At 39.2% G+C, this 21,101-nt stretch overlaps 2 protein-coding genes across 2 annotated transcripts in view; one reads left to right on the top strand and one right to left on the bottom strand.

Moving 5' to 3' along the window:
• Window positions 1–1,943, top strand: part of LOC131931142 (protein dissatisfaction) — a 41,566-nt gene extending 39,623 nt beyond the window's left edge. Inside the window, exons 6-7 of the mRNA XM_059287847.1 lie at window positions 97–316; window positions 1,696–1,943. Coding sequence (XP_059143830.1) covers window positions 97–316; window positions 1,696–1,943 — 468 coding nt within the window. The remainder of the gene's footprint in view (window positions 1–96; window positions 317–1,695) is intronic.
• A 4,145-nt stretch (window positions 1,944–6,088) lies between these two features.
• LOC131931234 (myophilin) lies at window positions 6,089–19,380 on the bottom strand. Its single transcript, XM_059287967.1, has 4 exons — window positions 19,165–19,380; window positions 9,777–9,913; window positions 7,832–8,054; window positions 6,089–7,674 (listed from the first exon to the last, which is right to left on the bottom strand). The coding sequence occupies exons 1-4, from the start codon at window positions 19,213–19,215 to the stop codon at window positions 7,498–7,500; spliced, it is 588 nt and encodes a 195-aa protein (XP_059143950.1). The 5' UTR covers window positions 19,216–19,380; the 3' UTR covers window positions 6,089–7,497.
• Between the last annotated feature and the right edge of the window lie 1,721 nt (window positions 19,381–21,101).

Below are 21,101 nucleotides of genomic sequence, written 5' to 3'. Positions count from 1 at the left end.
ACGAGTGTAAAACCAATGTTATATGAGTGTAAAACCAATGTTATATGATTGTCCAACCAATGTTATATGAGTGTCCATCTAATTTGAAACCGACAGATTCTGCTGATGGCGTCAGGCTGGAAAGAGTTGTTCCTCCTAAGTATTGTTCAGTGGTCGCTGCCCATAGAGCACCTCCTGGCTAGAGATGACCTTGCGTCAAGCAGTGCTGACCTTGAAGAAGGCATCAACGTTTGCGAGATGATTGCTAGGCTGCGCGAAGTTTCGCTCGACCCTACGGAGGTCACTTTTCTCAAGGCCATAGCACTCTTCAAACCAGGTCAGAAACCGGGAGGGTGGGGGGTATGTATGTCAGATTCTTGATAGGGAAGTTTACAGGGTTCCTTTCCGACATTTTTTCAGGGGTGGGGGGTGGGGGGCACTAGGAGCTTGGGGTGGGGTTGAGAGTTGAAAAGTTGATGTATAAGTGTGGGGGCGGCAGAGGCGTAATAACCGGCAGATCCCATTTAGGGGGCCCAAATTCCGACCAACAACAACAAAGTAATTTTTTTGCACCTTGATAGACTAGTAGTTTTGTAAATTTAAAACAGCGTGTCTACTAAAGCAGTGATTTGTTCTACAATAAGGAAGACACACTATTGTATAGACAAATCAATTTTATGTGCTGCAGTGTGAAAGATGGGCAAACCTTCAAACAACTTCCTTTACTTATTGCTCTTCACTGCTATAAAAAGAAATCTATCCTAAACTATTAATATAAATGCAAAAAAAAAAAAAAAAACACGGAAAACCGGTTCCCAGAAAGATGCGCAACGGAAAAAGCGCAACAGAAAAGGCGCACAAAAAAAAGCGCAAACAGAAAAATGCACAACCAGTAAAAAAAGCGAAAATAGAAATGCGCACACAGAAAAAAAAGCGCAAACAGAAATTTGCTCAGACAGAAAAATGCCAACTTAAAATGCGCAAACCAAAAATTGCGCTGAGAGAAAAATGCGCACACAGAAAAATTCGCAAGGAGAAAATTGCGCAAAGAGAAAGATTATTTCATCATAATTTTACAAACTTTTTTTTTCTGGTCGCGCTTTTTTCTGGTTGCGCTTTTTTCCGTAGAGCATTTTTCTGGGAAACCATACCACACGTGAAACCTCAGTTGTTATATAATTTTGACCGGCATGTCAATTACGAAGTTATGATTTTCACATTTTACGACGGCTATAAATGAAATAACGTTATAAAACACAATTATACCTGTCCTGCAAGAGTCAGCGCATATTTTTTGTTCTCTCACGTTGGATGTATATTTTGTAATAAAATAGGTTCATTTACTAAATTAGGAAAAAGGTTAAATAATTAATTTAACATAAACACACACACACACACACACACATATATATATATATATATATATATATATATATATATATATATATATATATATATATATTGCGGGGGGGGGGGGGGTTCAACTTCCGCCATTGGGAGTGTGTGATATAAACTTGATGTTGGCGTAAGCAGGGAATAACGTGTCTTAAGACGTGTTAGATGTATCAAACTAATGCTGTTTTAGAGATGGTTTTATTCTAACCCTAAGACTAACCCTATGAGCGACTAGATGTGATTGCTGGAACTTTAAATGGGAGCTAACCCTCCAAACAGAAATCACTGCGATAGACTGAGTTTCGTCCCTTATGTCCCCAGACGTGAGTGAGCTCCACGACCCCCGCCATGTTCAGACGGTCCAGGAGCAGGCCCAGCTCATGCTCAGCAAGCACGTGCAGCTGACCTACCCGCGTCAGATGATTCGGTTTGGTCGTCTGCTCATGCTGCTCTCACGGGTGCAGACGGTCAGTCCAGCCCTGGTCGAGAGGATTTTCTTCAGAGGTCTCCTAGCCACGCCCACCATCGAGAAACTCATCGGCAGCGTTTTACAGGGAGATTTTTTATGACTCAACCAACTAAAGTCGTATGACTCAACCAACTTAAGTCGTATGACTCAACCAACTTAAGTCGTATGACTCAACCAACTAAAGTCAATATATATCAAATAAGATATTTGTTAATAGGAATGTACACGTTAAAGTTTAGATATAAATATAAAAATATGTGTGTATATATCTGTCTATATATATATATATATATATATATATATATATATATATATATATATATATATATATATATATATATATATATATATATATATATATATATATATATATATATATATATATATATATATATATATATATATATATATATATGTGTGTGTGTGTGTGTAAATATATATATATATATGTGTGTGTAAGTATGTATGTGTGTTAGTGTGTGTATTTGTGTGTATGTGTTCCTGTTGAGCTTACACCAAACTTGTGACATGGCAGCAATTGGTGTGTGGCACGTTCAATTTGTGACAGATAAAACGTTTGAAGTAATGTCAGTGTGTGGCCAAGGTTTGTGTCAGTGTGTGGCCGAGGTTTGTGTCAGTGTGTGGCCAAGGTTTGTGTCAGTGTGTAGCCAAGGTTTGTGTCAGTGTGTGTCAGTGTGTGTCAGTGTGTGGCCAATATTTTTGTGTCAGTGTGTGTGTCAGTGTGTGGCCAAGGTTTGTGTCAGTGTGTAGCCAAGGTTTGTGTCAGTGTGTGTGTCAGTGTGTGGCCAAGGTTTGTGTCAGTGTGTGGCCAAGGTTTGTGTCAGTGTGTGTGTCAGTGTGTTGCCAAGGTTTGTGTCAGTGTGTGGCCAAGGTTTGTGTCAGTGTGTGTGTCAGTGTGTGTGTCAGTGTGTGGCCAAGGTTTGTGTCAGTGTGTGGCCAAGGTTTGTGTCAGTGTGTGGCCAAGGTTTGTGTCAGTGTGTGTGTCAGTGAGTGGCCAAGGTTTGTGTCAGTGTGTGTGTCAGTGAGTGGCCAAGGTTTGTGTCAGTGAGTGGCCAAGGTTTGTGTCAGTGTGTGTGTCAGTGTGTGGCCAAGGTTTGTGTCAGTGTGTGTGTCAGTGAGTGGCCAAGGTTTGTGTCAGTGTGTAGCCAAGGTTTGTGTCAGTGTGTGTGTCAGTGAGTGGCCAAGGTTTGTGTCAGTGTGTGGCCAAGGTTTGTGTCAGTGTGTGTCAGTGTGTGGCCAAGGTTTGTGTCAGTGTGTGTGTCAGTGTGTGGCCAAGGTTTGTGTCAGTGTGTGGCCAAGGTTTGTGTCAGTGTGTGTCAGTGTGTGGCCAAGGTTTGTGTCAGTGTGTGTGTCAGTGTGTGGCCAAGGTTTAAGTCAGTGTGTGGCCAAGGTTTGTGTCAGTGTGTGGCCAAGGTTTGTGTCAGTGTGTGTGTCAGTGAGTGGCCAAGGTTTGTGTCAGTGTGTAGCGAAGTTTGTGTCAGTGTGTGGCCAAGGTTTGTGTCAGTGTGTAGCCAAGGTTTGTGTCAGTGTGTGTGTCAGTGTGTGGCCAAGGTTTGTGTCAGTGTGTGTGTCAGTGTGTAGCCAAGGTTTGTATCAGTGTGTGTCAGTGTGTGGCCAAGGTTTGTGTCAGTGTGTGGCCAAGGTTTGTGTCAGTGTGTGGCCCAGGTTTGTGTCAGTGTGTGGCCAAGGTTTGTGTCAGTGTGTGGCCAAGGTTTGTGTCAGTGTGTGGCCAAGGTTTGTGTCAGTGTGTGTCAGTGTGTAGCCAAGGTTTGTGGCAGTGTGTAGCCAAGGTTTGTGTCAGTGTGTGTGTCAGTGTGTAGCCAAGGTTTGTGTCAGTGTGTGTGTCAGTGTGTGGCAAGGTTTGTGTCAGTGTGTGTGTCAGTGTGTGGCCAAGGTTTGTGTCAGTGTGTGTGTCAGTGAGTGGCCAAGGTTTGTGTCAGTGTGTGTGTCAGTGTGTGGCAAGGTTTGTGTCAGTGTGTGTGTCAGTGTGTGGCCAAGGTTTGTGTCAGTGTGTGTGTCAGTGAGTGGCCAAGGTTTGTGTCAGTGTGTGTGTCAGTGTGTGGCCAAGGTTTGTGTCAGTGTGTGCGTCAGTGTGTGGCCAAGGTTTGTGTCAGTGTGTGTGTCAGTGAGTGGCCAAGGTTTGTGTCAGTGTGTGGCCAAGGTTTGTGTCAGTGTGTGTGTCAGTGTGTGACCAAGGTTTGTGTCAGTGTGTGTGTCAGTGTGTGGCGAAGGTTTGTGTCAGTGTGTGGCCAAGGTTTGTGTCAGTGTGTGGCCAAGGTTTGTGTCAGTGTGTGGCCAAGGTTTGTGTCAGTGTGTGGCCAAGGTTTGTGTCAGTGTGTGTGTCAGTGTGTGGCCAAGGTTTGTGTCAGTGTGTGGCCAAGGTTTGTGTCAGTGTGTGTGTCAGTGTGTGGCCAAGGTTTGTGTCAGTGTGTGTGTCAGTGTGTGGCCAAGGTTTGTGTCAGTGTGTGTGTCAGTGTGTGGCCAAGGTTTGTGTCAGTGTGTGTCAGTGTGTGGCCAAGGTTTGTGTCAGTGTGTGGCCAAGGTTTGTGTCAGTGTGTGTGTCAGTGTGTGGCCAAGGTTTGAGTCAGTGTGTGTGTCAGTGTGTGTGTCAGTGTGTGGCCAAGGTTTGTGTCAGTGTGTGGCCAAGGTTTGTGTCAGTGTGTGTCAGTGTGTAGCCAAGGTTTGTGTCAGTGTGTGTCAGTGTGTAGCCAAGGTTTGTGTGAGTGTGTGGCCAAGGTTTGTGTCAGTGTGTGGCGAAGGTTTGTGTCAGTGTGTGGCGAAGGTTTGTGTCAGTGTGTGTGTCAGTGTGTGGCCAAGGTTTGTGTCAGTGTGTGGCCAAGGTTTGTGTCAGTGTGTAGCCAAGGTTTGTGTCAGTGTGTGTGTCAGTGAGTGGCCAAGGTTTGTGTCAGTGTGTGGCGAAGGTTTGTGTCAGTGTGTGGCCAAGGTTTGTGTCAGTGTGTGTGTCAGTGTGTGGCCAAGGTTTGTGTCAGTGTGTGTGTCAGTGTGTGGCCAAGGTTTGTGTCAGTGTGTGTCAGTGTGTGGCCAAGGTTTGTGTCAGTGTGTGTCGAAGGTTTGTGTCAGTGTGTGTGTCAGTGTGTGGCCAAGGTTTGTGTCAGTGTGTGGCCAAGGTTTGTGTCAGTGTGTGGCCAAGGTTTGTGTGGCCAAGGTTTGTGTGTAGGTTGTGTGTCAGTGTACCTAGCCACATATTTGTTTTATTTGGGTTTGAATGTCCTTTTTTATCTTTTTGCAGCGTTTTATTTTAGAGAACAATTTAGTGCTCATAGGCATAGTCAAGACTTCGACATTTTATTTTGGTCGCAAAATTGCATGCACTAAAGTCGTAATGTTATTAGACCATATTTTATTAGTATGTGTTCAGCTTTGGAAAACATTTTGTTTTAGGGGGTCATCCGTTCATGACAACACTTTTTGACAACTCTTAACACCCCCCCCCCCCCCCTCCCCCATGGGTATAGTGTATGTAAAATAAAAACGAGTCAACTACAGCAAATATTTTTTTTTAAATAAAATAAAAACCAAGGCAAAATACATGAAATTAACATTGTATTTTTAAAATTATATTTTTAATAAAGCTCAGCTGTGAGCACCTGCCCTTCCCTCTGGGTTTAGCGACTTGGTAGTTATGCCTCTAAGACCAGCAGGTCGAAAAAGGCAAATATGTACATAGCCTATTATTAAGGTCTAATAAGCATATTTGTAGTTTTTTTAAATATATATCTATATAAAGATATGCGTGTTTGTATGTTTATTCATATGTAGGTATACATGTCTTAGTTTATCAAATGTATATAATGTATCAGCTTTAATTTCTCAAATGTATATAATGTATCAGCTTTAATTTCTAAGACAAAGAGAGCACTGAAGACGTGTCTGTTAACTTTAAGCGTATGTGTGCGTGTTAAATTTAGATGTGTTTTCTCCAATGGTCCCGCACTAGGAAGCAGTTGATGGTGCACCCAACTATCTGTGTTAGTTCCTTCTATAGCTGACTAAACGGTTGCTAGACTGTAGATGGTTAGCCACTGGTAAGTTCATGTCAAGTACATAACGAAGGTTCAGTGTTCTTTCACTCGGAGAAATGTGTATGACGTCACCACAACTGTAGGTCTACCCCCATAATGTCAACAAGTGGCTATGTTGTATGGCTATCGTTGTTAAAAACAACGGGAAAGTATTCTGGGATGTATGAAACAACAAAATGTCGTTTATTTATTTTTTTATTGTAGCTATAGACATGTCAAAAAGGTTGTTTTTTTTCTATACAAATAGATTTCAAATTGTAAAAGCACCATGATAAACATAATAAAAGTCAAATCACAAAATAAGGCAAACTCTGATACCAACTTGTAACCCGCACCTAATTATGTCTAACTCTAACCCACATGAATAGCTTTGTATTTCTGTCTAACCCTAACTTGGTCCCATATGAATAGCTTTGTATTTCTGTCTAACCCTAACTTGGTCCCATATGAATAGCTTTGTATTTCTGTCTAACCCTAACTTGGTCCCATATGAATAGCTTTGTATTTCTGTCTAACCCTAACTTGGTCCCATATGAATAGCTTTGTATTTCTGTCTAACCCTAACTTGGTCCCATATGAATAGCTTTGTATTTCTGTCTAACCCTAACTTGGTCCCATATGAATAGCTTTGTATTTCTGTCTAACCCTAACTTGGTCCCATATGAATAGCTTTGTATTTCTGTCTAACCCTAACTTGGTCCCATATGAATAGCTTTGTATTTCTGTCTAACCCTAACTTGGTCCCATATGAATAGCTTTGTATTTCTGTCTAACCCTAACTTGGTCCCATATGAATAGCTTTGTATTTCTGTCTAACCCTAACTTGGTCCCATATGAATAGCTTTGTGTTTCTGTCTAATCCTAACTTGGTCCCATATGAATAGCTTTGTATTTCTGTCTAACCCTAACTTGGTCCCACACAAACAGCTTTGTATTTCTGTCTAACCCTAACTTGGTCCCACACAAACAGCTTTGTGTTTCTGTCTAACCCTAACTTGGTCCCATATGAATAGCTTTGTATTTCTGTCTAACCCTAACTTGGTCCCACACAAACAGCTTTGTATTTCTGTCTAACCCTAACTTGGTCCCACACAAACAGCTTTGTGTTTCTGTCTAACCCTAACTTGGTCCCACACAAACAGCTTTGTGTTTCTGTCTAACCCTAACTTGGTCCCACACAAATAGCTTTGTATTTCTGTCTAACCCTAACTTGGTCCCACACAAACAGCTTTGTGTTTCTAGTTACTTGATAAAATAGCTTTAAATCTGACCAGTGCCCAGCTGATATTAAAAGCAAGGAGTGACAAAGGCATGAAGTGACACATGAAGTGACACATGAAGTATTGCTTGAGAGGACAGAGAGCCTATCACATCTTGTATTGGTCCATTGTAAAAACAAACATGTACATACTGATATGATGAGACACACACACACACACAAGGTCAGTCATCGGGTGGTGAGTGGAACAACCTTGTGTGCATTATTTGATCAGTCAAACAAAGACATTGGTATTTGAATGAAACATGAGAAGGGGGAGGGGAGAGGTCAAATGATGTAGATTGTATAGAGTAGATAAATAAAGCACTGGTCTAGTCAACAATAGCCCGTGTCTTGCCGAAGTTCTGTCCCGCCTGGGACGCGCCTTTGTTGGAGCCCATCTGGAGGCCGATGATGTTCTGGCCGGCCTTCAGTTGCTCCTCTGTCCACTCGTGGGACTGACCTTTGGACTCGGCTTTACCAAATCCTTCTCGGCCTTGGGACAACATCTACACCAAGAAAAAATAATCAGAGGTCAAATCAGAGAAAAATAACAGTACCATCAGACAAAGATTATGGCTAACAACAGTTACAGTTGTATGTAATGAATGTGTAATGAATGAGCATAGACTTACAGCTGTGTGTAATGAATGAGCATAGACTTACAGCGCGCCCCAAAGCTTCGATTGTGATGATGACTGCACACATGTTCACCTTCTCATACAAATCGACTGTCTGAAAAGTTTCCGTTTTTTTCACGGGTCCGCCGTTGGCCTCATCGATACACTGGAGAAACAAACCAATCAGCTCCATCTGTTTGAAGGCCAAAGATGGCGCTTTCCCCATCTTTGTGGCAGCAATACTACCAGGCTTTACCCAATTAGCTAACCTACAAAAACAATGGGATTTGTTAGGCTAATTTACAAAAACAATGGGATTTGTAAGGCTAACCTACAAAGACAATGGGATTTGTTAGGCTAATTTACAAAAACAATGGGATTTGTTAGGCTAACCTGCAAAAACAATGGGATTTGTTAGGCTAACCTACAAAAACAATGGGATTTGTTAGGCTAACCTACAAAAACAATGGGATTTGTTAGGCTAACCTACAAGAGAACTGTGTACGGACTACCCACATAAAACATTATCGAATTGAATGAATTTGATCTACAGAACTCGTTTTCTGTATCAGAACAAACACAGCAGGTTCGTGTTTCTCCCCCCCCCCCCCACCCCTACAGTGTATAGTTAAATGGGACAGAATAGATCTCGCTGTTAATACAACGGTTGCTTGTGCGACTATCAATAGATTTTTGATTCACTTCTGCGGAACTTGTTTACAAGTTTGTACCGTTTCTTTTTGGACCTTCTGGAACTTTCAGCATCATCAGACGCAGATGAACACAGACAGGGTACTAACCCCCCCCCCCCCCCCCCCCCAACTGTATCATAGCCAGACGGCCAACAAAAAGTTTGGTCTACAGCCCCACCCATCTCTCCCCACCCACCCACCCACCCATCTCTCCCCACCCAGCTGTCCATACAAGAAAAAAAATATTTCCTGACTACCTGCAACCAGAGTTTCTTCCAGGCATCTCTTCGGGGGGGGGGGGGGGGGGGGGGCGCAAAGCCCCCCGAAATTTTTTTACCGCCCCCCCCCCTCCCCCCACCCCGAACGAAATGAAATTTATATAATTTATATAGAAAATATATACTTTTAACAGTGTCTCCCCCCCCCCCCGAAGAAAGTTTACCGCCGCCACCCCCCCCCCCCCCCCCCGCCCCGAAGAAAAAAGTCTGATTAACTTGATGAAAAATTGGATAATGTCGGGTGGTAGGCCTATACAGTGTCCATGTGATATCACACTTTCAACATATAACAATATTCAAAATTCGCAGTACATGCACACAGACACAAAAAGTTGACAAGCTGTAGACCCCCCCCCCCCCAACCCCCGAATGACGTAGTAGCTATGTTAAAACAGTTTAGATCCCTGTTCTCCTGCTCCCATTCATTCGTACAGCTTCTATCTAACACGCTGTCATTCGTACAGCTTCTAACACGCTGTCATTCGTACAGCTTCTAACACGCTGTCATTCGTACAGCTTCTAACACGCTGTCATTCGTACAGCTTCTAACACGCTGTCATTCGTACAGCTTCTAACACGCTGTCATTCGTACAGCTTCTAACACGCTATCATTCGTACAGCTTCTATCTAACACGCTGTCATTCGTACAGCTTCTATCTAACACGCTGTCATTCGTACAGCTTCTAACACGCTGTCATTCGTACAGCTTCTAACACGCTGTCATTCGTACAGCTTCTATCTAACACGCTGTCATTCGTACAGCTTCTATCTAACACGCTATCATTTGTACAGCTTCTATCTAACACGCTGTCATTCGTACAGCTTCTATCTAACACGCTGTCATTCGTACAGCTTCTAACACGCTGTCATTCGTACAGCTTCTATCTAACACGCTGTCATTCGTACAGCTTCTATCTAACACGCTGTCATTCGTACAGCTTCTAACACGCTGTCATTCGTACAGCCTCTAACACTATTGCACATTTCTAATGCACCATATCCGAATGAATGCGATCCTCACTTTGCTAAAACCATCCCATCTTTTAAAATTCTGTGGACATCTTCTGTTGTGCCGTCAGTAGAGATTGCTTCTCCGATGCGCTCGCCAATCCACCTCAAGGCGGTTCTGGCTCTCTCGACATCCCACTTGCTGTCCATCTGTAAAGACAAGCTCATTGGCTTAAGGTTGCATAAAGGGGTTTGGGAAGTCCAGAAAAGGTGATACACACACATACATATGTATTTATAGTCTTATTTATAACATTAAACAACCCACGTTCAGGAAATTTTCATGGTTTTATTGGTTCATTGATACAACGACTTCACTGCCAAAACATCGCCATTTTCTTCCCGCTCTCTCTTCCTTGCTTCCTTTTTTAGCGCATGCGCATACCCACACTATATTTTGGATTTATATCGCCTTTTTATGAAACATATTCGAAAGATACATTCACCTTCCATTCGACTGTTACATGTATATATACATATATATATATATATATATGTATATATACATATATACACATGTATATACATACATACATATATATATATATATATATATATATATATATATATATATATATATATATATATATATATATATATATATATATATATATGTATATACATATAGGCCTATATATATATATATATATATATATATATATACAGAGAGAGAGAGAGAGAGAGAGAGAGAGAGAGAGAGAGAGAGAGAGAGAGAGAGAGAGAGAGATCGTTCTATTTTAATTAATGCTACTTCCTGAACTACATTTTTATTACAGCCAATGTAGGCCCCTCTAAGCATCTTTAAAACCTTTGAAACTCACATTTTTGTGTTTATAAATATGGAAAGCTTATGATATGAGCATTAAAAATCCATTCATATTGCGATCAGTGGGTCTATACCTGTTTCTATTATGTTTTATAACGCTATATTGGACGAGGCCTACCACTAGCCTAATTGGCCTTTTTTCCCACGTTTTCTTTAACTTGCTTTCGTCTCTGTTTGTTTGTCTTTCCAATCAAATCTTGCGATCGAAATTTCTGGCACTTCCCAGTTAGCTAGCGCGCTGAAATTTTCAGGGAAGCTTTGTTTTGGATGACCATTGAATATGCAATTGTTATTATTACTAAATTGATCCATGGAAACATTTTATTGAGCATTTTAGACCGCTATATAATCTATATATATAATTCTCCTCTGCGAGCCATTAGAAAACAAGCTGCAAGCGCCTCCTTACAGTCCCCTCTCTTTCTCTCTATCACTATCACTACCACCCTACCCCACCCCCACATGGTCTGCTGAGCTGTGGTCACGTTAATGTTTACAAACCGTACAGCCAGGTTTAGTGACGGCTATTAGGGGCAGATAATTTAGTTTGAACCGACTTTAAACTTACAGGAGGTAACTAAGAGGAGGCTGCTTTCACGGGGGGGGGGGGGGGTGTAGGGTCGGGGTTAGGGGAAAGGAGGGGGGTTAGTGTTTTAAAGCAAATATTTTCAGTGGCAGCATTGGTACTGTCGAATTCACAAATTATGAATTACTGAAAAGTAGAAAATAAATCAACTAAATAGCGGCGTATGATACGCCGCGGGTCGGCTCGTTGTAGTAAAAACGTGGGGAAAAAGGGACATAACCCAGTAACTGTAATTTGTGTACAAACAACCGTAACAACTGGTGGCCAGTATGAGGGAGACGATATGGTCGAGTGGTTGGGCACACGATTGCTATCCCACTCGACACGGGTTCAAATCTATGTGTTCTAGTCAGTAACGTATTCACACAACGTGTTTTTACGAGTTGTCTTTTTACGAGTTGTCTTTTTACGAGTTGTCTTCGTTTACCCAAAAAAAAAGTGAAAAGATAAAATCGATAGCAAGATTTTAATGCAAACAAACAGACAAAGACTAAAAAGTAGAAAATAATAATCATTAAAAAAGTTTTTAAAAACCCACGTTTTCTGATTGAACTAAAAAGTAGAAAATAAATGCTATACATCACAATTATGCAAGCGATCACTCTACTATAAGCGATCAAAAACGTGGGGCGCCGTGATTTTCTTACAGTTTCTAATACTGTTGACTCTCTACAAGCTCACTAATAAAAGTCAATAGTATTATCTAATCAATAGTAATATAACTTTTACTTCGGCGCCCCACGTTTTTCATCGCTTATAGTAGAGTGATCGCTTGCATTATTGTGATGTATAGCATTTATTTTATACTTTTTAGTTCAATCAGAAAACGTGGGTTTTTTAAAACTTTTTTAATGATTATTATTTAAAAAAAACAATTAGACGGATAAGTCATAAACACAAGGGTCAGAGTTTAACAAGTTTTTCGAGTCTGTTTTGTTCTGTTACTTTAGGGGGCGCCATTTTGTTCTGTTACTTTAGGGGGCGCCATTTTAGGTAAATAGTTTCTGGAGAGAAAGCGATGACAGCTAATATTAATACTGTTGTGAACACACGGATACGCCTTTACGTGTGATCCAGTGAGTAACGCAACATTTAAGACGAGAAACCACAAACGGGTTACAAAACACACAACTGAATACAACAAGGGCTCGTTACCACTAAACACAGTTTAAAACTACCTACTTTATCTGCACAAATACAAGCTATTCTAAATATAACAAACTAGTATACAAACTACGATGCCGGGATTACATGACTGATACAACTCACCGCACGAGGACTGAACAAGGGCGAACGGGACACATTACAACATACATACAACATTCACCCCCATTCACTACATTTTAGAGGGAGGTCAGGCAGATTTTTGGAGCTATTTTCCTTTAAATATAAAGCCATTAGTTGGAAATCAGTTGTTGTTTTAACTCAGAAATCAACCTAGTTTTGCGTCATAAACAAATGCTGGTCTGGACTATAGGGCTGGTAAGTAGGTTGGTGACCTACTTACCAGCCCTTTAATATTATATGGAGCGGCGGTTTTAACTAAACAAGTTCTTTGTATGAGGTGATGACAGCTTATACTTATAATAGAGGGTTTATACCTGTTTCATATTTTGATAGAAAAGTAAATAAACCGGGAGTGATCTCCCCTAAACTTTCTCGAATATTCTAATATTACACTACGGGGGATGGCAACTCGGGACATAAACAATATTTTTAATCCATTTATAATTTCTTAAACTTTTTATAATAGAATAGAATCTCGTAAAAAAAAAAGAATTGCACACCAAGTGAGCGCCAATAAAATGTGCATAATAGTGCGGGATATTATTAGTACTTTATAAATTCACATGCGTTTTTTTTTGTTGAGAAATCGGAAATAGCGTAAATCACTACTTCCGGTGTTTACACACACACAGACAAGATTCCAACTCAGGGAGCCCTAAAACGTCGAGATTTGCAAAAATCTCGACTTTTTTTTTTTCTTTTACTCTCTCTTTTATACGAGGTATAGAGAAAGTCTTGTAATCGTACAAAAATAAATAAATCGAGATTTGTAAAATCTCGACGTTTTACACCTCACTGATACGGAAAAACATAATTTTGCAATCTTGTCCGTAGGTCTGTGTGTGTGTAAACACGATAACTTGAGTACCGTTACAGCTAGGTTGATGAAATTTCATACATAAGTATTTTATCAAAATCGTATCAACGTTTGAACGATTTCCGATAACCGGAAGTGGTACTTTTTCTACTTTGAATTTTTCAAAAGCCTATAACTTGAGTACTGTTTCAGATAGATAAATGAAATTTCACATGTAAATAAAAGACCTAATTCTCTAACTTCTGTCAAATTTTGAGTAATTTCCGTTGACCGGAAGTACTAATTTACGCTATTTTTGATTTCTTAATAAAAAAAACGCATGTAAATTTATAAAGTGCTAATAATATTGCGCACTATTATGCACATTTCATTTGGCGTTCACCTGGTGTGCAATTCTTTTTTTCTACGAGATTTTATTCTATTTTAAAAACTTTAAGTATTTAAAATGGAGTTACCATCCCCTGTTGTTTTATATAAGAATATTCGAGAATGTTTAGGGGAGATCACTCCCGGTTTATTTTGTTCACGATTACAAGACTTTCTCTATACTTCGTATATATGAGAAAGTAAAAATAACAATTACTCGTAAAGTGAAGTTTCACTATGGTTTGCACGAAAAAAATTGAGGGCCCCTAAAATCGGGGGGCCGTTTGCAGCTGCCCTCTCAGCCCCCCCCCCCCCCCCCCCAATCCGCTACTGCATAATTATGTTCATGTATTCACATGTTTTATTATATTTTTCAATGTTTATTATATTAAAGAAATTTCGTTTTAAAATTATATATTTTTTATAGAATAGTTATTTGCAATATATTGAATAAACTATTACAAACTCCTTCAAAATTAAACATAATATTATGCTATTTGCATATAATAAAAAACCATGAAGCAAGTTCATGAAAACTAAATTGGTATAAGAACTCGCATGAATGTGTTTAGAATATACTTCGATCATGTGGCGTCTTTCGTGGAGGAAAGTAGGAAAACGAATTAATTGTAATCAAGCATCGATTGAAGTTAGCTATCTAACACGGTCTGAACTGACATGACCCCTCCCTAATCCTAGCCTTAGCTAAACTGGTCAATTCTGAGGAGGGGGGAGCGCTACGTGGGTAAGAACACAAGCAGCAGAGACGCCCAGTGGCACGCGGACCGCTCGAGTCCTTATAAGGACAATATGTCGCCGTTGGACTTACAGCGAATTAGGTCACACGGCCGATGACTCATAGCGCAGATCTCACTAGGAAAAAACCTGACTTGGCCACTAACTATTGCGGTGTGTGTACGTAGACTGTGGGTCGATTTTTTAAAAAGATTCTCAGACTAAATGGGTGGGTTCGGCAAATATTTACACCTGCAAGTCATTTGACTTATTATTGAAACATTTTTTTTTACAGTCGCAGAGCTCAACTAAAATGTAGCCCCTTATCCTGTAAATGTGGCCCCTTATCCTGAAAATGTGGCCCCTTATCCTGAAAATGTGGCCCCTTATCCTGTAAATGTGGCCCCTTATCCTGAAAATGTGGCCCCTTATCCTGAAAATGTGGCCCCTTATCCTGAAAATGTGGCCCAATGTAGCCCCTATAGCTCATGTTTACAAGGGACAAAGCACTTAATGGTTAAAGGTCAGACAAGACCTCCAACTTCACGTTGTCATGGCAACACATTGTTTGACTTTGATAGGTCACGAGTAAACAATCGTCATAGTCAGGACATCAGAAGATGAGTGTGTACAGAGTATACAAAGAAAACGGTGTATGCACACATTGGGGTGGGGGTGGCCACCATTAGGATCGTGAAGGTGTATGTACATTCGAGGGGGGGGGGCGGCTTCTCTAAGGATCGTGCACGGTGGTTAGATTGAAGAATGATTCAAATGAAAGAAACCCCTTCTGTCTGTCATGTCAGTCACCCTCCAGCTTGAACATTATGACAAATGACAATTGGTAATGAGACAGCTTTAGATACCCCATCCCATCCCTTTTGGTGTTTCGATTTATCCAGCCTCATAAAGTATCGACCAACCATCCGCCATTCCCTCACCCATATTTGCGCTCAATGTTTGATCCAGGTAAACGGAGTATCGGGTGAAATATGTGCTGTGTCATTATGTCATGTCGTGTGCTGTAGTATGGGGTGAAATATGTGCTGTGTCATTATGTCATGCCGTGTGCTGTTACTGTGGCCTAGGGCACCACAGACTTTTAGCAAGGTAGATACCAAACCTTACGTTGGCGCTCATTTAGAGAACTTTCGCTCACAAGTAATGTTTCAGATAAGCGGGAGAAATTACAGACGTAGATTTATTATTCTATCTCACCATTTGAGCGATTACCGGTAACCGGAAGATGTATTTTCCGATTTTTCGAAAATCTTCAAACTTTGCTAATTTTATTTGATACTCTCATTGAAATATCCTAAGAACTTTACGCCTTTGTTCTGTCACAAACTTCAATGTTTGTATAGTCCAATTAAAGCTGTATAAGAATATTAGCTTACCCGTGGCAGAAGAAATTCAATGACACTCCATATGATAATATTCAATTGATACAAATGATGTATTTGTAAACGCATGACCTAATTTTCTGCGGGGAGCTCTCGGGTCGGTAAGAAAGTGCTAAAGACCAAAATGACGAAACATTTTATAAGGTTACATTGTCAATCGCGTGTCCTTATTTCTTCATGCATCTTACACATTCTTAGATGTTACGGGGTGGGTTTGTCTACACTCCCGCCCACAAGCCCCTGTGCATGCTGTATAAATGCTATTAGTGTAAGCTAATCACCAAGGAACAGTGCTATAAGAGTCGTATTAAAAGTATCAATTTTCACGCTATCGTCAGCAATATATATATATATATATATATATATATATATGTAGATATGTAGATATATATATATATATATATATATATATATATATATATATATATATATATATATATATATATATATATATATATATATGTAGATATGTAGATATATATATATATATATATATATATATATATATATATATATATATATATATATATATATATATATATATATATATATATGTAGATATGTAGATATATATATATATATATATATATATATATATATATATATATATATATATATATATATATATATATATATATATATATATATATATATATATGTATATGTATATATATATATATATCTACATATCTACATATCTACATATCTACATATATATATATATATATATATATATATATATATATATATATATATATATATATGTATATATATATATATATATATATATATATATATATATATATATATATATATATATATATATATATGTCGATTCAAAGGGGCGCCAAACGCAGTAGATAATAATATAAAAAGTTCATTACTGAATCATAGACAGTCGAAATAAAGAATGTTGACTGCTACTTGGCATTATTTAATTGTTTTCTACATCAATTGCTTGACACTAAAATAAAAAGGCAAAATGGCTGGTAAAAAGCGCCCCGAAATTTCCTAGTGAGGGAGGTTGGTGGCGCATTTTCACCAACGCGAATAACTATATTTAGACCTAAGTTGAAGAAGGTGCGCAAATAGATCGCCACGCCTTTTTATTTCACCCTAAAGTTTAAATAATGTAATCAAAGTTATTCATTATTAGGTACTTTTTATTATTGGAGATTACACATTTTTGAGCCCCCCTTCCCCTATGGATAGCGCCGACCCTGGGAAGTTGCACAATCAGCGAGTGGAAATCAACAATTATTCGAACCTTATCAAATGTTTTATGGGTAAAGACCTCTCATTTGTACTCAAAATGATGCCGCTCATTTAAGGTGGTTTTTACTACATATCTTTACAAGGTATTTATATGTGAGTAAATGTTCTAGTTGCAAGAACGACTGTTAAGATACTAAGAGTAAAAATACAAGACTAACGTGTTTATCTATTTATATCGTAAGCTATACTAAAGTGCCATAATTTAATTTTTGTCCATTATTTACTATTGCACTAAAACTTGGTGTCGAAATCTTGAATGCCTGTCTGTATTTTGTTATTGTCAGCTCGACTATAAATATCTGCATTTTTTTAATAACATGTTTTTAATATTTACTATTTTGTTGTTGTCAGCTTGACTATAAATAGGCCTATCTTAGTTGTTTTTAATTACATTTTTTTTTAAATTGTACTATTTTTGTATCGAACTATGAACGTGTTATAAAGGTAAGTGTTTTAGTTGTATAGTTACTTCAACTGAAAGAACCAATTCCCTACATTTTGCTATAATTATCGCGTATTATTTTTTATCAGAGAATTTCGGTCGATTTTTTTTTCTTGAGGTTTGAGAAACGGATTAATTTGGTCCAGAAATCTAGTTGTCTCATGTGTAGTCCTGAGTGTGATAATATAACTGTAGGACATGTAAAATAATTGTAGGACACGGTTCATGTAGAGCATTATGTGATATAACTGTAGGACATTATTTATGTAGGTCAATATGTAATATAAATGTGGGACATTATTTATGTAGGACCATATGCCCTACGACTGTAGGACATTATGTAGGACCATATATCATACTACTGTAGGACATTATGTAGGACCATATGCCCTACGACTGTAGGACATTATGTAGGACCATATGCCATACTACTGTAGGACATTATGTAGGACCATATGCCCTACGACTGTAGGACATTATGTAGGACCATATGCCATACTACTATAGGACATTATGTTGGACGATATGCCATACGACTGTAGGACATTATGTAGGACCATATGCCATACCACTGTAGGACATTATGTAGGACCATATGCCATACCACTGTAGGACATTATGTAGGACCATATGCCATACCACTGTAGGACATTGTGTATATAGGAGGATATGTGTAGAACTGAAGACTGCTCAACGAGTGAAAAATAGTGTGTTAAGTCTGCTATCAATACCAAACATAAAGCCACACCAGCACATCATTGATAAGCTAACACGACAGGTGTGCAGAGGGGTATGTTGAGGTGAAGAAACACACTTCATAAATAGCTTTTCATTTGACAGTAAGTGGAAAACTGGCATGACACGGCTGTTGACTGACGGACACAGATTAAGCCACCGTGACGGGTTCAAGTACAGGACAATACGTTATTACATAGTACCCAGCATTGGCCTGTCTTACAAACAGCAAGGATTGGCTAGTCTTAAATTGTTGACGACACGTCTCAGGGTAGGCACTTTGTGGCTCTTTGGAGTGGGAATGTGGCTTTTTTAATAAACAAAATAATGAGCTAAAAGATACAAGGCTTGGGTAGGACGTTCAGGGTTTAAACCACGGACAACAAAGCGGCCAAAAGCTTCACCGACAAATTTAAGGGAACGGACAATCGGACATAATGTTTAAGTTTAGGGGATGGGTGTAAATCTGTAAATGTGTCAGTGTTCGAATTCCCCACAATAATGAACTCTTCTTAAAAAGGGGTGTTGATTAACTAGATCTAAATAATACTAAATATAAACATGACTCTCTAATCAACTCTAATGTAAGAACTATACTTATTTACACAATTAGATCTTAGATCTAATTAATTATATCTAATTAATTATATCAATATTCTATAATTTATGGAAGAGAGTGAAGAGACTATTATCGCACATCAGTGATAGTGAGTGATACCACAACTAGAGACTAGATCTATCTGGTTTCATTTTTTGTTATCTTTAAGTCTATAGGTCAAGGGGAACTTTTACGGAACCAACCATTCTGCGGTTAGTTCTATTTATAGAAATGATTTCACATTTAAAATGGATGTAGAATCTATAGGCCTACGCTTGTTTGACCGGCGCGGCTGGTCTCGCGATGAAAACAAACAGAATGTTGAACATACCTTTTGCTGAGCCTCTAGGGCGATCCCACTCTTAGCTGCACGGTGTGACATTGTGGAATTAGATTTTATTAGCGAATTTCACACTTTAATCAATGCTAGTGTCCAGGATCCACACGACGAATGGTATTTTCCTGGTCGTGTCAGCTCGTTTTGAAACCAGACGATTTGCGTCGGCGACTCGCCTTGTTGACACTCAACGGCCGCGCGGGAAGAGTGCATGACGTCATCGGTTCGCTGCGGATTGGCTGCTGTGTTCGGAGGTGTAACCTTATTGACGAAAAAAGAGGGTTTTCGTTGTGAACAATGAACGCCCAGCTAGGCCTAACTTAGTTCAAACGTTTCTTCTTTTAATATTTGGACGAGGAATGGTGTTTATTTTTAGCTTAAGAAAAGAGACAGTTTAGAATAAATAATGCTGCTTGCGCATAGCTTAATGGTTCTCAATATAACTCAATATAAAGCAAACACTGAGCAGAACTCAGTCTCATACATTTAGAACCGCTGCTTTGGGGGTGTGTGTACACATCAGTGTGTAGCCAGCACTAGAGTGTAGTACTTAATCTCACAAATTTAGAACCATTGTATTAGGGTATAGTCCGCACTATAGTGTAGAAGTCTCACAAATTTAGAACCGTTGTATTAGGGTGTAGTAGTCTCACAAATTTAGAACCGTTGTATTAGGGTGTAGGAGTCTCACAAATTTAGAACAGTTGTATTAGGGTGCAGTAGTCTCACAAATTTAGAACCGTTGTATTAGGGTGTAGCTCGCACTAGAGTGTAGTACTTAGTCTCACAAATTTAGAACCATTGGATAAGGGTGTAGTAGTCTCACAAATTTAGAACCGTTGTATTAGGGTGTAGTAGTCTCACAAATTTAGAACCGTTGTATTAGGGTGTAGTAGTCTCACAAATTTAGAGCCGTTGTATTAGGGTGTAGCTTCTATTTACATGGGTTAAACATTCCTCGAGTTGCGCTACCCAATCCCAGAAGTCCACTGAACTTCCTTATATGGATGTGCCAAACGTTCCACCTGTAGACCTTCATTCACAGATCTCTGACCCACTCATCCTGTGGTGTTTTAACGGTGTTTTAACGCTTGCTTGTGTGGTCTTAGCTTCAATACTAAATCGTCCTCCATATAGAGGATCACCAGTAGAGGACCCTAAGTAGAGGACAGTAGAGGACCACCAATAGAGGACCACAAGTAGAGGACCGCCAAAATCTGATCGTCTGCTGTCAGCTCCACCTTAGCGCTACACGACACATTCAGCACTTGACCTACATTCGTCTCGCCCAACGGTTCAAAGTTCAACTGGAATAGTGGCTAGACACCAGCAACCATTGTTTATATTATGACGTCAGTCATGGGCGCCTGGGGCACACCAACTTCAGGAGTTACTCACACACAAACACGCCATACTCACACACAAACACGCTAAATTATACTTAACACACACCCTCCTATACAACACACACACACACATTAAAAATACGTAATACAAGCCACACCCAAGCGGAATTTTAGTTGGATTCTGTGGCCTAGCCAGATGATTGTAGGAAAAAAAGTCACAGGAAAAAAAAACACAGGAAAAAAAAACACAGAAAAAAAGTCACAGGAAAAAAAGTCACAGGAAAAAAAGTCACAGGAAAAAAAGTCACAAATATATATTTGCATGATATTTGTTAATACTTTTATGTATTAAATATTTTGAGAGTGCAAATTAACTTAGGATTAATTAAATGTAATGTAATGTGTGTAGGCTGTATACACATAGGAATGTTTATAATTCATCTTAAAATATTTATTATGAAGTATGTAGATTGTAATTATTTTAAACTTAAGATTAGTAGCATTTAATAGAATGCTCCAAAGTCCAAGGTTTTCATCGTGTTTTTTTTTTAAATACCAATATTAAATTACAGTGAACTGGTAAGT

This window comes from Physella acuta, unplaced genomic scaffold, assembly GCF_028476545.2.
Source record: "Physella acuta isolate Inbredline_101_S28 unplaced genomic scaffold, ASM2847654v3 ptg000103l, whole genome shotgun sequence".
NCBI lineage: Eukaryota > Metazoa > Mollusca > Gastropoda > Physidae > Physella > Physella acuta.
The sequence above is the reverse complement of the archived record's forward strand: the minus strand, read 5'-3'. Positions and strand labels throughout refer to the sequence as shown.

What these genes read in the sequence shown, in the direction of transcription:
- LOC131931234 (XM_059287967.1), bottom strand. Translation starts at nt 19,215, where the DNA reads ATGTCACACCGTGCAGCTAAGAGTGGGATCGCCCTAGAGGCTCAGCAA. An exon ending in CCCTAGAGGCTCAGCAAAAG is followed by an intron (nt 9,914 to 19,164) that starts GTATGTTCAACA and finishes TTGTCTTTACAG; the next exon opens with ATGGACAGCAAGTGGGATGT. An exon ending in TCGAAGCTTTGGGGCGCGCT is followed by an intron (nt 7,675 to 7,831) that starts GTAAGTCTATGC and finishes TTCTTGGTGTAG; the next exon opens with ATGTTGTCCCAAGGCCGAGA.